The sequence below is a fragment of the Corvus hawaiiensis genome, chromosome 1 (genome assembly GCF_020740725.1).
Source record: "Corvus hawaiiensis isolate bCorHaw1 chromosome 1, bCorHaw1.pri.cur, whole genome shotgun sequence".
NCBI classification, from domain to species: domain Eukaryota; kingdom Metazoa; phylum Chordata; class Aves; order Passeriformes; family Corvidae; genus Corvus; species Corvus hawaiiensis.
The window spans coordinates 44,808,181-44,820,829 of NC_063213.1; the positions used below are offsets into that span (position 1 = coordinate 44,808,181).

At 39.5% G+C, this 12,649-nt stretch overlaps 1 protein-coding gene across 5 annotated transcripts in view; it reads left to right on the forward strand.

Annotated features, from left to right (window-relative positions):
- Positions 1-6,063, forward strand: part of ANKRD28 (ankyrin repeat domain 28) — a 119,060-nt gene extending 112,997 nt beyond the window's left edge. For 3 of the 5 annotated variants that reach the window (XM_048302481.1, XM_048302471.1, XM_048302466.1), the window contains one exon: positions 4,047-6,063. In XM_048302481.1, coding sequence (XP_048158438.1) covers positions 4,047-4,333 — 287 coding nt within the window. In that variant the 3' untranslated portion in view covers positions 4,334-6,063. Of the gene's footprint in view, positions 1-2,238; positions 2,344-4,046 lie in introns of all 5 variants that reach the window. The other 2 variants (XR_007203338.1, XM_048302490.1) reach the window with 2 other exon arrangements.
- The last annotated feature ends 6,586 nt before the right edge of the window (positions 6,064-12,649 follow it).

Here is a 12,649-nt window from a genome sequence, read left to right on the forward strand (position 1 = left end):
TTTTTTAAATTCTGCTCATATTTTAAATTTTAAAGTAACACTGAGCGCTATCTAATATTTTTCCTCACTGTGGTTCTTTCTAATAGCAATTGCTTTGTTTACAAAATTTTAAGCAGCCTTGAGGATATTCGCAATGAATTCTTTTTCTGACTGGAGAAATAGGCACTGGAATATTTTGGGTCACAATACTGATCTTACTTTATCAGAGTCCAGATAAATTCAGTGATCTGCCACACAAGATTAGCATTTCATACAGAATTAGATGATACAGCAGTTTAGTTTTAGTTTTAGAAAGTTCTAGTGTTTTACAGGGAAGTCTGTCTTGATATATGGAACATGTAACCAGCAGAGCCTCAGCTGTTACGGAGCAATGATCAACTTTTTGTCTTTGAATTTGTCCCTTTCTGTAAAAGCTACATTGACTTTTTGCAAGCAGTCTCTATTTGTATCTATAGCTGTATAAATTGAGTCCTCTGCTGCTCTATCTGAGCTATAGATCATTTTTGAAAAACATGAGCTTTGAAAAAAACCAGCATCAGTCCAGTTACCTGCATTTCAGTTTATATAGTTTATAAGATTTTTAAAACTCTAGATTTGAAGTCATACTGGTTTTGTTATAGAGCATCTCTTATTGTGGTGAGATCGTTTTTGTTTAGGAACTAATGTCTGTAGAAAAAATTTAATCCTCTTGGTTCTTAAAAAATTAAATGCAGCTGAAACTTCAGCAAATTAACTCTCTAGTATACTTCCCCAAAGCAGTTGTGTTGAGGGTTCATTCTCAGCTCTCAGTTCTTACTCAGATTTCAGTTGTTTTCCCATATTGCCACACCAGTCATGATGAAACTGCCATCACCTTCATCTACAAAAATTCTGTTGAATTGGACATTCTTAATGTAAATTTGCCTGTCTTAAAATAAATTACTGGCTTTTTCTTTCATTTGACACCATATGAAGTTTTATTTTGTCACTCAACCAACTTTTCAATTTTTTTTTGTTTGTTTTGTAGTGTTTTTTTTCCTGACTATTTAAGTTGTATTTTAGTTTATATTGGAGATGTCCAGTTTTCTGGAAGGAATTTTTCTGTAAGTGCTTACAAGATAAATTGTGCCTCAGACTCTCATCTCTTTCCCAGTGTTAACACTTCATTCAGTTGATCTTGAGAACTCTCATTGCACTGACAACATTAACAACCTTCTGATTTTCCTGTAGACGCCTTCCTTGAAACTTTCAAGCCCCAGGGAAGAAGCAGCTCTGCATTTGGGCAGGGGGAGCCCCAGCCTTAAGTCAGTGTCCATCACGCAGATTCTATTTTTCTGTTGTGCAAGGAGGCTGCCCCACCTCACTCTGCTTCTATTGCCCCACTTACAAATGAAGATAGTAAATATTTTGTTGTTACTGTTGTGTGAAGGCTTATGCAGGTACAAGTGCATATTGTGGGGACCATTACAGGGAGCTGAGTGAAGAGTATTTCAATGGAGTCAGTTCATTTACCAACATCATCTGCAAAGGAAATATCAAGTATTTATATCTTTTGTTTCTCTAACTTATGAATTATCACTCTGCAGTTAAGTGACATAAAATTACAATTTGTTCTTACAAATTTGAATTGATATAGTGGAGTTAATGTAAGTTAATATGGTGGAGGACACAGATGTCAGTCTTTCATGGTGTAAGCAGTTACTTCATCTTGCTATGTCTAAGGCAAGAATAAAACTGTGATACTTCATTCCTGCTTATGAAAGCCAGGAGCTCGAGACCAACAATTGTATATTAATTACAAACACAGTTTTTAGAGAACAGAGAACTTTTAACAGAAGCAAGTATTTTGTTTAATCCTTACATTGACCTTTTTTTTTATGAACTGAGTTGCTGTGTTCCAGAAGGAACATGAGTATTTAAGACCCTAGAAGTCTTTAGAAGGGGGAGGGGGAAGGGGGCAAACAAATGAACAAACGCCTTAAAAAGAGCAGATGCCTGCTCGTTTTTCTTCTTTGAACTTTTATCAAGTCACATTAGTGAAAGAAATGGTGTTGAATATGACCAGCTTGAATAAACTTATTTTGTGTGTCATCTTACCTTCATACAACCTCCAGCAACTGTAGATATTAAATGGTGTGCATCTGAGTATCAGTTCTGAGCCTCTGTTCTGCCTTACATGCCTGAAATGCAGTCATGATCCAGGTGTGGCAAGCTCTGGCCCTTGCTTCTGAATCCTCTCAAAATGTATCTCTTCTGCAGACTGTCACTGTTAACTCTGAGCTGTTTAAGTGCTGTGGTACCTTACTAACAATGAAAACATCTGCTGCGCTGCACTTCTGTACGGCCCTATCGCATGGTCAGCTGGTGCGTTCTGTGCTTGAATTATCTGTGTTTCCTTGGATTGTGTGCTCCCTTGGGCAGGGACTCTTGTCTTGCTCTGTTCAAAGCATCAAGCACAAGGTCTGTCCTGAGCAAGTAATAGTTCAACTGCAAGACTGTCCCCTGCTTGCTGTTTTCTTAATTTCTAGCTACAGTTATTTTCCATAATGTGCTTACTGGTTTAATACTTATGTGCAATTGTACAATACAGTTACTGCTCCTGGGCTCTATCCTAAAACTTGATCTGGACCTACTTCTACAATAAAGATGATTCCTTGGTAGTTAAAACACTTGCTGGTAGAATGAGCATTGCCTGTTTTCCCTGCCTTCCTAAGGTCTGGATAGAAATCTATCACGCACTTTGCGTTAAAGCCATCTATTATTTAAAATTACTCGTGTGCTTTTTACTTGGATGTTGTACACCTTTAAGCTGTGGACTGGGGGTAGTGTGGGACTTCAGACTCCCGAATGTACCTGAATATGAGTCTTCCTTTTGAGCTCACTGTGGGCATTTCTGTCCCACGCAGTGAGAGGTGCTGCGCAGGGTGACCTGGGCAAACACTGCCGAGTGGAGCCAGGGAGGGGGAACTTGTCCTGCTCTTGGCAGCAGAATTAGCTGTGGTCTGTGTTTGTACTTAGGAGACTGCCCTGCTTTTAGAGCTGCCAGTGGCACCACCAAGTGCAGTCCCTTGGTGCTGTAGATGCACCAAGACCTGTGCCAGAACTCGCCCTCAGGTGCCATGCGAATGGTTAAGCCTGAGACAGGAGCAATGCACGTATCTCCGCTGAGGAGAATTTGAAGCATTTTTCTTGACATTGAATGAATAGAGGCAAGTACACAGAGAATGGTAAGCTGCAGAAGGAACAATGTTGGAGGATTATTAGAGCCACAGAAACCCAGAAGAGATGTCACAGCTACGTGACCTGACTCCAAATCATTCCACAGCCCGAGACCTGCATTTGGGTGTTGTCACAGCAGCAATGCCTGGCAGAAGTTTGGTTGGACAAGCTGGGCAACCAAGAGGTGTCTCTGCAAGTCCTAGCCTGCTAACCCAGCTAGCATTTCCTCAAACTTCTCTGGATTTCTTAATCAATACCCTGAAATAAAAGTTAGGCATTGGCTTTATAATTTATATTATTAAATATTGTAATAAAGTATAGGTTAATTGAACTTTATACTCTGCCTTTTCAATTAGCTGGCCCTGATCCTTTAGCCAGCTTGTTACTGAGATAGCACAGTGTTACTAAAGTAACTGTGTGTGATGAACAGCTGTGGTGGAGCCTCTGGATGAAGAAACATTTGAGCTGTAGTTTCTGCAGTAGCTCTTTAGTAAATACCATCACCTATTACTGTCGGCTGCTGTTAGTTGTCTCTCTTCAGCCAGGTGACTTCCTCACCATTTCCAGATCTGGGCTTTTCTCACTGGCTGAGTGAGAAAGAGTGTTTGGCTGTGCTTAACAAAACAATTACATCTTTTTTGCAAAGCCCATTAATTTCAATTGTTTTTGTAACCAGAAGTTTAAAAATACTAATTGATAATGCATTTATTTCATTTTTTTTAATTTTTCTAACAGTGTGGAACTAAGCAGTGTAAAATGCTTTTGCAGCTGAAAGATTGTATGAACTTGGAGAAATTTGTACAGTGCCTTTATTTTAAATGCAGGTTTTGTTTTCTCTTGATTTCTAGGTTACACGCCGGCGTTGGCCTGCGCGCCCAACAAGGACGTGGCCGATTGCCTGGCTCTCATCCTGGCCACCATGATGCCTGTTTCATCGAGCAGCACATTGCCCTCCCTCACCTTCAATGCCATTAATCATTACACCAACACCTCTAAAACTGTCACCTTCGATTCCTTGCCAATCATGAGGAGTGACCACAGCTCCTACTGTACTTTCAACAACATTGGCAGGGAAGGTGGCTACCCCTACACAGAAGAAGACGAGCTCAATGACTCAGATTCTGAGACCTATTAGAAGATACTTTTTGTAGGTCTGAGTGAACCCTCACGCTGGAAGGTCAGGCTTGTGTTATCAGAAGGCTGTTGCTGTTTGAATACAGAAAGAGGACACACCTTTGAGAAGATGTTTTTTATTGTGGTTGCATATAAAAAAAAGATCTGTGAGACTCTAGGAAGATTTTTAAGAGCATATTTTGCAGAAGAAGCATAAATTCTTGAATAAGTACTTGGAATCCATGGCAAAAAAAAAAAAATAAAGAATGTCAAAACTGTTTTATTTAACTGTATTCTACCATTCTGTTTCTGGTGCCGGGAGTGATTCCTGCAGACTGGGCACCCAATTTGGTGTAAATGAATAACAATATTGTGCAAGACAAAGGATGCTAGATTCAAATACTCTCAATAAACCTAAAACCATTTTGAAGGCAATAAATGAGTTTGGTACAGTAGGCATTGTTTGTGCTGCAAATTGCCAAAGGACCAAATAACTTAAAGATTTTTTTAATTAAATACGTTTTTCTGAAAACTGGAATAGGTTATTTGAGAAGTTATTTCAACCAAACCTTAATTACTTCTGGAAAAGAAGCTTAGATTTGGGTTTAAATGTTGAATTTTATTTTTTTTTAATCATCTGAAAGCCTTCCGACACTATTAAATGTACCATGAAAGAAAGCAGATGTGCTTTTAAGTTTTATTTTCGTTTTCTTTTAGGTGAAATGAAAATGATCTGTCATACTTTCATAGTACTAAAATTAAACCAGCTAACAAGGTGAAGTCAGGGTGAAAAATGTACAGTGTAATAAACAAGGGAAGCAAGGGGCGGGAGTTGTGGGAGGGAAGAAGTAATTGTTGCACAGTTACAGATTTTTTTTCTTAACTTTTGGGTTTTGGATTGAACTTTTCTTAATTTAAAAATACACAAATAACTTGGAAACTATGAAACTGCATAAAAAATTGAATTGAAATGTCTTGATAACCCTGTTGTGACTGAAAGATTTTTTCAGTAATTTATCTACTTCCTTACATCATAAATTTGTGTGTAAGATTAAAATTGTATATCACTGTCACCTTTTTTTTTTTTTTAAATCCCAGATTTACAAAGGGGGGAGGGAGGAGGGGAGGTGAATTTAAAAGTATATTTCCCTATTAGAGAAAAAAGTACAGTGTCTGGTCTGTGGGAAGAGCTGTGTATCTTTGTTGTGCTCCATTTAGAAAATAAACAGCAGAAACAGGTCCCTGTAATGTAGTTCAGACTTGCCCAAATATTTTTGTTAATTTATAACAGACTACTGTGGTTTTTTTAATTGCCTGAAGAATGAAAAACTGACATAAGTAAGCTGAAGTTTTGTCTGTTAAATATGAATTTACTTTATTTGGTTCTGCTTTAACTATAACTGTTACTTTTCAAGTGAATTTGTTTATGTACATGCAAGGAATCCTTGCATGTCCTGGCAAAGTACCAATAAATTACTACAAGCTGATTCCAATTTCATTTTTATCCTTTTTTTGTATTTTGAAACTGGAAATCTTTGATATTGTAAATTAACAGCTGCTTTTCTGAACAAAGTGTGGATACATGGGACAATATTTTGATCTATTTGATAATTTTGTGGGGTTTTTGAAGAATTAATGAGCATGTACATAGAAATAGTGACTGCTTGAATACTGTATTTACCTGCACTCTTTCAGTACTCAAGATTCCTGTATATTTTACAGAGTATAATAAAAACCCAATTGTGAGTTCTACTAATGAATAATTTATCTGTATGTACTAAGAATTAATGACAAGGTCTCTTGTCGAACTGTTGGACTCTATAACATCTTCATGAAGGCTTTGCCAGCATTTTAATTCTAAAGTGAAGGTGAGCTACTTAAAGTAATTTTAAATGTTACATCATTATTCCTTTAGGCTTCCTTACAAATACTGCTTTCTTAACCATTTGTGCCTGTGTTCATTGTTTATCTGTGAGCAGAGTTAGAGAACTTCAGGGAGGTCGTGATTTCTGTGCTCTCTTCCCTCTGAATCTCTCACGTATGCGTCTCTGTGGGAGTGATGTTCGTGCCTCAGCCAGGCATACAGGCAGCACTCACAAGATCCACATTGGCCTGTCTCGGGATTCACTGCAGCCATTTAAATTCAAAGGCTGAAGCAACATGGACCCATTTTTTCCTCAAATGCCTGTGGGAAACCTGATGAGAACACCAAGTGGTGTGTCTGTTATTTAAAAGGTAACAGCTGCATGTTTCTGTTCATGAAACTCTCTGATGTTGATTCTAAAGCAGTGTGAAAGGATGATATTAATAGGCCTTTATTATCTATGCTGACCTCTGTCTGACTTTGAGATGACCTGTTATCTCTGTGTGCTGTCCGTAGCCACAGGACACAGATTATAGCAGGGGACACTCCTGTCCTACTGGAAAAATTGCAGTAGTGGCCGAGCTGTTCACGTCCACTGCGTGCCTGGGTGACAGAGGAGGAAAAGCTCAGATGGCATTGGTTTGCTTAAAAGTGGAAGATTTGGATATGGAATACAGGGACATGCAGAAAACAGTGCTGTTGAACATGTTTGTTTCCTTATATCAGTCAGAAATCGTGCCTTTCATTTCATTGCTACTCACCTCTTGAGGAAGAAAAGTTTCCCACTGCATTAAATTACATTATTTTAAGTTAGGTTTTGCGAACTTTTTTTAGCTAAATATCTGTCTTTTCTAATTACGAATTCTCAAGTCCAGTTAGGAATTCAGAGTTACGATTTGTGTAGCTCACGTATCTCATCATTGCAGTGTTTTCAGTGAGCCTGTACATTGCAATTTGCATGTATTTGTTAAATAAACCCCCAAAACTATTACTACCTGGCAGTATGGGTAGGACAGTAATTGTGCCTTGTAAGTGGTAATTGAGACTATTGCTATAATATGGTCTAATTCCAAAAATGGAATGTGATTTGTTTAAAGACCATGCTACTGTGCTCAGAGACCACTTCCTTAATGAGTGGTCAAGGAACAGCAGGTTCCTTGTTTCTGAAAAGCAAAAAATGATGATGGTGTCTGGTGGGGGGTTTAAAGAAAAATGTTCATACCTCAGTTGGAGGCCTGTCCATTTCCAGAAAATTACGTTGGAACCTCCATTTTTCTAAAAGAAATTCTCCTGATTGTATACAGATGAATAGTGCACAGTTACTCTTACAGCCCTCATCCAAACAATCTCTTGGATTTTCAGCAAGGGAGAGCAGTGAGCCTTGGCTGGACTACTGAAGCAATATATTACAATCAAAGAAACCCTTTTTGTTCTGGGGGGGAAAAAAGTCAAGTGAACTTAAGGAATGAGGACAGCTGGCTCTGCTCAGTTTTCTGTGTACTCTGACTTCTGGGATGTTTTATGGGTTTTCCGTTCTCAGGATAAATGTTCTGCAGGAGAAAATGCCAAGTCAGTATTAACCTCATAGGTTGAGCTGTTACTTTTAGAGTGTCATGTTGCAGGATAAATGCTGGATGCTGATGAGATGAAGAATCAGTCTGTCTCCCCCTGAGAGTAACCCTACTGCAATCGAGATTTTTCTTGTAATTCCATATAAAATCTTGACTTTGCTTTGTATTTCCTCCTGTAACTTTTTATCATCTTCCCATGCTTAGGTGTCTCCAAAATAGTTGTATAAATGTATGTGGAACAGTCAGAGCTTTTATTATAGGCACCTTTTAAACTTAGATTGGTTGCAATTGTTTGGGGGTTTTTTTCTGGTCATTTATTTTGTTTAAAATTCTGACTTGTCTATATTCTGGTTTTGGCTACCAGGCTAGAGAATTAACAAATGTTTAGTTGAAAAACAAGTTAATATGTAAAAATTAATACCTCTACAAAGATGTTAAAAGGAGCACTAAAGATCCCAAAGCTGTTACCTAAACTGTAGGGAAGATGACTAAAAAGGAGACTGAGATAATGTTTACAGATTCTCCAACCCAATTAATTCTGGTTTTGAGAGGCATTAGCCTTCCTGTCTTGCCCAGATTGTACCCATTTAAAGACAACAACTGCTGTAGTAATCCAGAATAACATGCTCTATTAAATCTATCTACTATACAAAAAAAATGAGAGAAGGTTCATTAAATGCAGTTGGTTGGGGATAACACAAGGGTTTGGGTAACTCAGCTTCTCTTTTGCAGAAAAAAGTGTGGTGACCTTTCTGTTGCTGATCCTGCAACAACTGGGTGAGAGGATCAGAGTGTAGAAACATGGGAAGTGGCAGTGAATACTGCCCAAAGAACTGGCTGGCATTTACTTGTGAGAAGTCTGTCTCTATCAGGGAACATTTTTAACAGTCTGCAGGGAGCCCATACTAACTCAGTTCCATGTTTGGATCAGTGAAGTTCACATCTTTAAAAACTGAAACCTAAATAAAAAGGGTGTTTATGGAAGCAGCAGTTCTGGAGAACTGGAGGTCGTGCTCTTTGGCTCCATGTACCACAGGGTGGGCGAGGGACCTCCATGGGCTTCCCTGGCTACAGCTGGAGGAGCAGCAGGAGGATCTTCCTCATCTCCCACCACTTTGCCCTGGGCCTCTGCCGATGGTATGTATCCACAAAAGAAATGCTATCACACTTCTGGTTAAAAAGCATTGATTCCCACTGACAGTAATTTCTGATAATCCATCCAGTCCTGTTGCAATCAGACTAACTAGATGTTGGAGAGAAGGGCCTTTATTAATCTCTTAATAAGTAGTTTAAACTTCTAACACAATTTCCATAGATCTGAATTTAAACTCGGCAAAATTGATATTAATATCACGAAAAAGTAAGTATTTAAATTCTTAAAGTTGGTCAAGCCAATTCATACAAATCCTTAAATCCAAGATCAGTGGTTATTGCTTCTTGCAGTAGTCTCAGTGATTTGTGATGATTTCCTTATAATCCTCTTTAAAATGCTGCAGAAGCTGGCAGGACAGTTGGAGAAGAATTCTGATTGGGATGGAAAACATTTTGTTGTATATAAGTGTGTAGCTGTGACTCTGAATCAGACAAGATGAGAATTTATAAAACATGGGGCTCCAGACTTTACAGACTGAAATCCAAGGCGTTAAATGCTCTTGGGAATGTGGTGTGATCCCTGGGATGATCATGTGCAGGGCCAGGGGTTGGACTTCAATGATCTTTGTGGGTTCTTTCCAATCAGACTATGGAATGAGAAGAGACATGGCACAGGCCTCCTTGTTAGCTGATAGCATTAGCTTTTTGCTTTTTCTGGAGTCCTCTCACTATAATATCTGTATGTTTTCAAATGTTAAGGGCAAAGGTATCACTGTGCATTAATTTTAAACAACGAAACAACTGGCTGTTCTTAGGAAACTATCCTGTTACTGTATTTATGAGAATCTGTAAGCCTTATCACAAAATCCCTTCATTTTACTGCCTAACAAGAGAAGGAAATGCCTGGCTGAGCATTGTGAATGTCACCCAGGCCCCCAGCCTGATCTGTGCTCCCTTTCAGACCTACTGAGAGAAAAACAGTCTGAAATGGCAGCCATGCAAAGAGCATTTTGTTCAGTTGTTCAGCAGTCTAGAGCCCAGCAAGATCACAGGAGTGTTTTGGTTTCCTTTCCCTGGGGAAGGTTAGTTACAAATGTGACTAAAATTTTCAAATTCTACAGCTCATCTCACAACTGAACTTTCCTGACAGGGAAAGACGACTGTCCCTGCTTGCAGGACTTGAAGGTTTCTTGCAACTCTTTCCAACCTGGTATCCCAGTCTCTTTAGGACACTATTTGTCTTCAAATAAAGCAGTATTTAAATTTTCTATGCTTCCCTGGTGTGCTGTGTGTTATTTTACATTAGGATAAATTTAGCTCGCTCCATTCCATGCAATTTTCAAGCTGAGGTTGGGAAGGAGATCTTGCAGTTTTCCCCCATGTAACTGTAAACATAGTTGAATAATAGAGAACCTAAAGAGCCTTTCAAACTGTCTTCACATTGATGGTGTCACTAAATATTTAAAGAAGAATAAAACACCTTAAAATCTTTCTTTTTTAAATTAAAATTGCAATAGATGCAGCCAGAAATCTCACTATTCAGGTTTACAACAGAACAAAACAAAACCTGCTTTGAAGCCTTGTCAAAGGACAGACAGGCAGATTTTCTTCTCAGTGTACCTGGGATCTGACATAAGTCTTACATCTCAGGTGTTCTAGGTTAAAAGAATGGATTAGATAGCTTAAATAGTTCTAAAGCAAAATCTAGTGATTCATGTATCCTGCCATGTATTTTCTGTCCCTTGCCAAACTTTGTTACTCAAGCTGTCAGCATAATTTTCTTAAAATTTTAAAAATCTTCCTAATCTATTAAAGTCTAAATGAATTCAACTTTACTAATCTCTTCTGCCAAGAGTGTGTTTCATTTGCTGTGGGTCCCACTGTTGTCTCTGATTTCTGACCTGCGTTGCCCACACCCGCTCTCCCATGGCAGGGAGAAAGGAGAGCACAGTGACTCTCTCAAGTATTTTCAGTGTTGCTGACTATTAAAAACTTGATGGAGCGATAACTCAGTTCAGCCTGTGAATATCCGGGGTTTTCATTTCACTGGCTGAGATCTGCCTAAAGGAGCTTATGCCCGGTTGGGCATTGTGAAGGTCTCTGGTCTGAACAGATTGTGTCACCTCAGCCTCTTCCCATGCCTCTTGATAGCTTAACTCCAAGGTTCTGTTTTCCATCTCTTCTTTTGATGTGCTTTCTGGTGTTTCTCTCCCTGTAAGGAGAGTATCCCAACATCCACCTGGAAAAATCACTGTGAATCCTGAAGCAGCGGATCCCTTACGAGGAACCTCCCAAGCCCTCTGACTCGTGCTGTTACTCCTGCCTGGACAGACAGTTCCTATGGTTGTCTTTCCCCTTCCCAGTGTCAAGGCCCTTTAAAGACACCATCCCCTGCTGTCTCAGAGAGGAAGTTTCTTTAGCATCAGTACAAATTCCCAGATCCTGATTTCACTTTGGTCCGCAGACTGAGTACTCTCAATTTCAGCTCTACTTCCTCTGTCTCAAAAATCCTTGTGTCCTGGTTTGGTTTTGTTCCAGTCTCAGACAGGAACGGCTCGGGAAGCTCTAATAAATCTGTTCGTATCCATTAGATGATGGGCTGCATGTTACCAGTGTGAACATCAGCCTTGCTGAAGGCTTCTCACAGCTCCTCAGTACGTGGTAAGTAGCTTCACTCACAAGACTGCAGGGTTGTTTAGGAACAGGGCAGTGCTGGGATTGCTGCTCCAGCACGCACTGCCAGCACCCACCGAGGTGTGGTGGTACCGTAGGTTCCTGCTGGTCACCCCGGGTCAGACAGACACATCTGGTGTTACTTAAAGACCAGGGTGGGAGTGGAGAGTAGATAATTCCTGCTAATCCTTTGTGTTTAGTACTGCCTGTTCAAACTTTCCCAATGTCTCTCTGCAAGAGGTGGCTGTTTTGGGTGAAGGGAACAAGGTATGAGAACACACTCTAATATTTAATGCCTGCTCTTCTCAGGGAGGAGACAGCGGAATGTGCCTCAAGCAAACTCCAGTAGGGCTAGAAGGTCTTGTTCTAACAATTTTAACATACCCAGAGTTAGAATAGCTCTTTGGGACACACTTTGCAAGTGTTTCACAAATAAATACTACTACTTTCCTTAAGCATAGCAAATATGTGTAATGCTATTTATTTGTTTAGCCTAACTTATGGTGATAATGGTCTCCTTTGGAACTAAATCCCAAAAAAGTATTTTAGTGCATGAAGCTGCATGTTTTTCGGCCTCTTAAGTGGAGGGTCCTGAGAGCTGAAATCTCCAGTTGTTCATTATTCCATTCTTTCAGACTTGCTCATGTGGTACTAGAAGCAGGAGCATCAACAAGCTCTGCAAATGCTTTTCTGTTCTACCCTGCACGTCCTGGAATCATGCAGCATTCAGCAAGAACATGGTATGGGTGCCAAAAAATTAATGATCTTTAATAACCCCATGGTGGAATGGTTACTTTTATAGCAGCAAGTTTATGCCTAATAAGATGCAGACATTCCCCTCTCCATATTTCTGTCCAGTACACACTGCAGGATAAACAAACCTGGTGTGCTGCTGTATCAAAGCAGCACAGGCTGACTCACAGTGATACAGACTGGAGAAGGAGGGTTTGGTAGAGCCCAGAATCTTCCATAATTATACACTAATTTTGTATAAATATCTAAGAAACCTAAGGTAGGAATTCAGCAACTTTTTGGTTGCTTTCCTTTCTGAAACCAGAAAGTGAGTTCATTCAAAGCAGGAGCTGATTGAGCACCTCTCAGGATTCATCCTTGTAGCTGTGGTGGTTTGAGTGTGAAC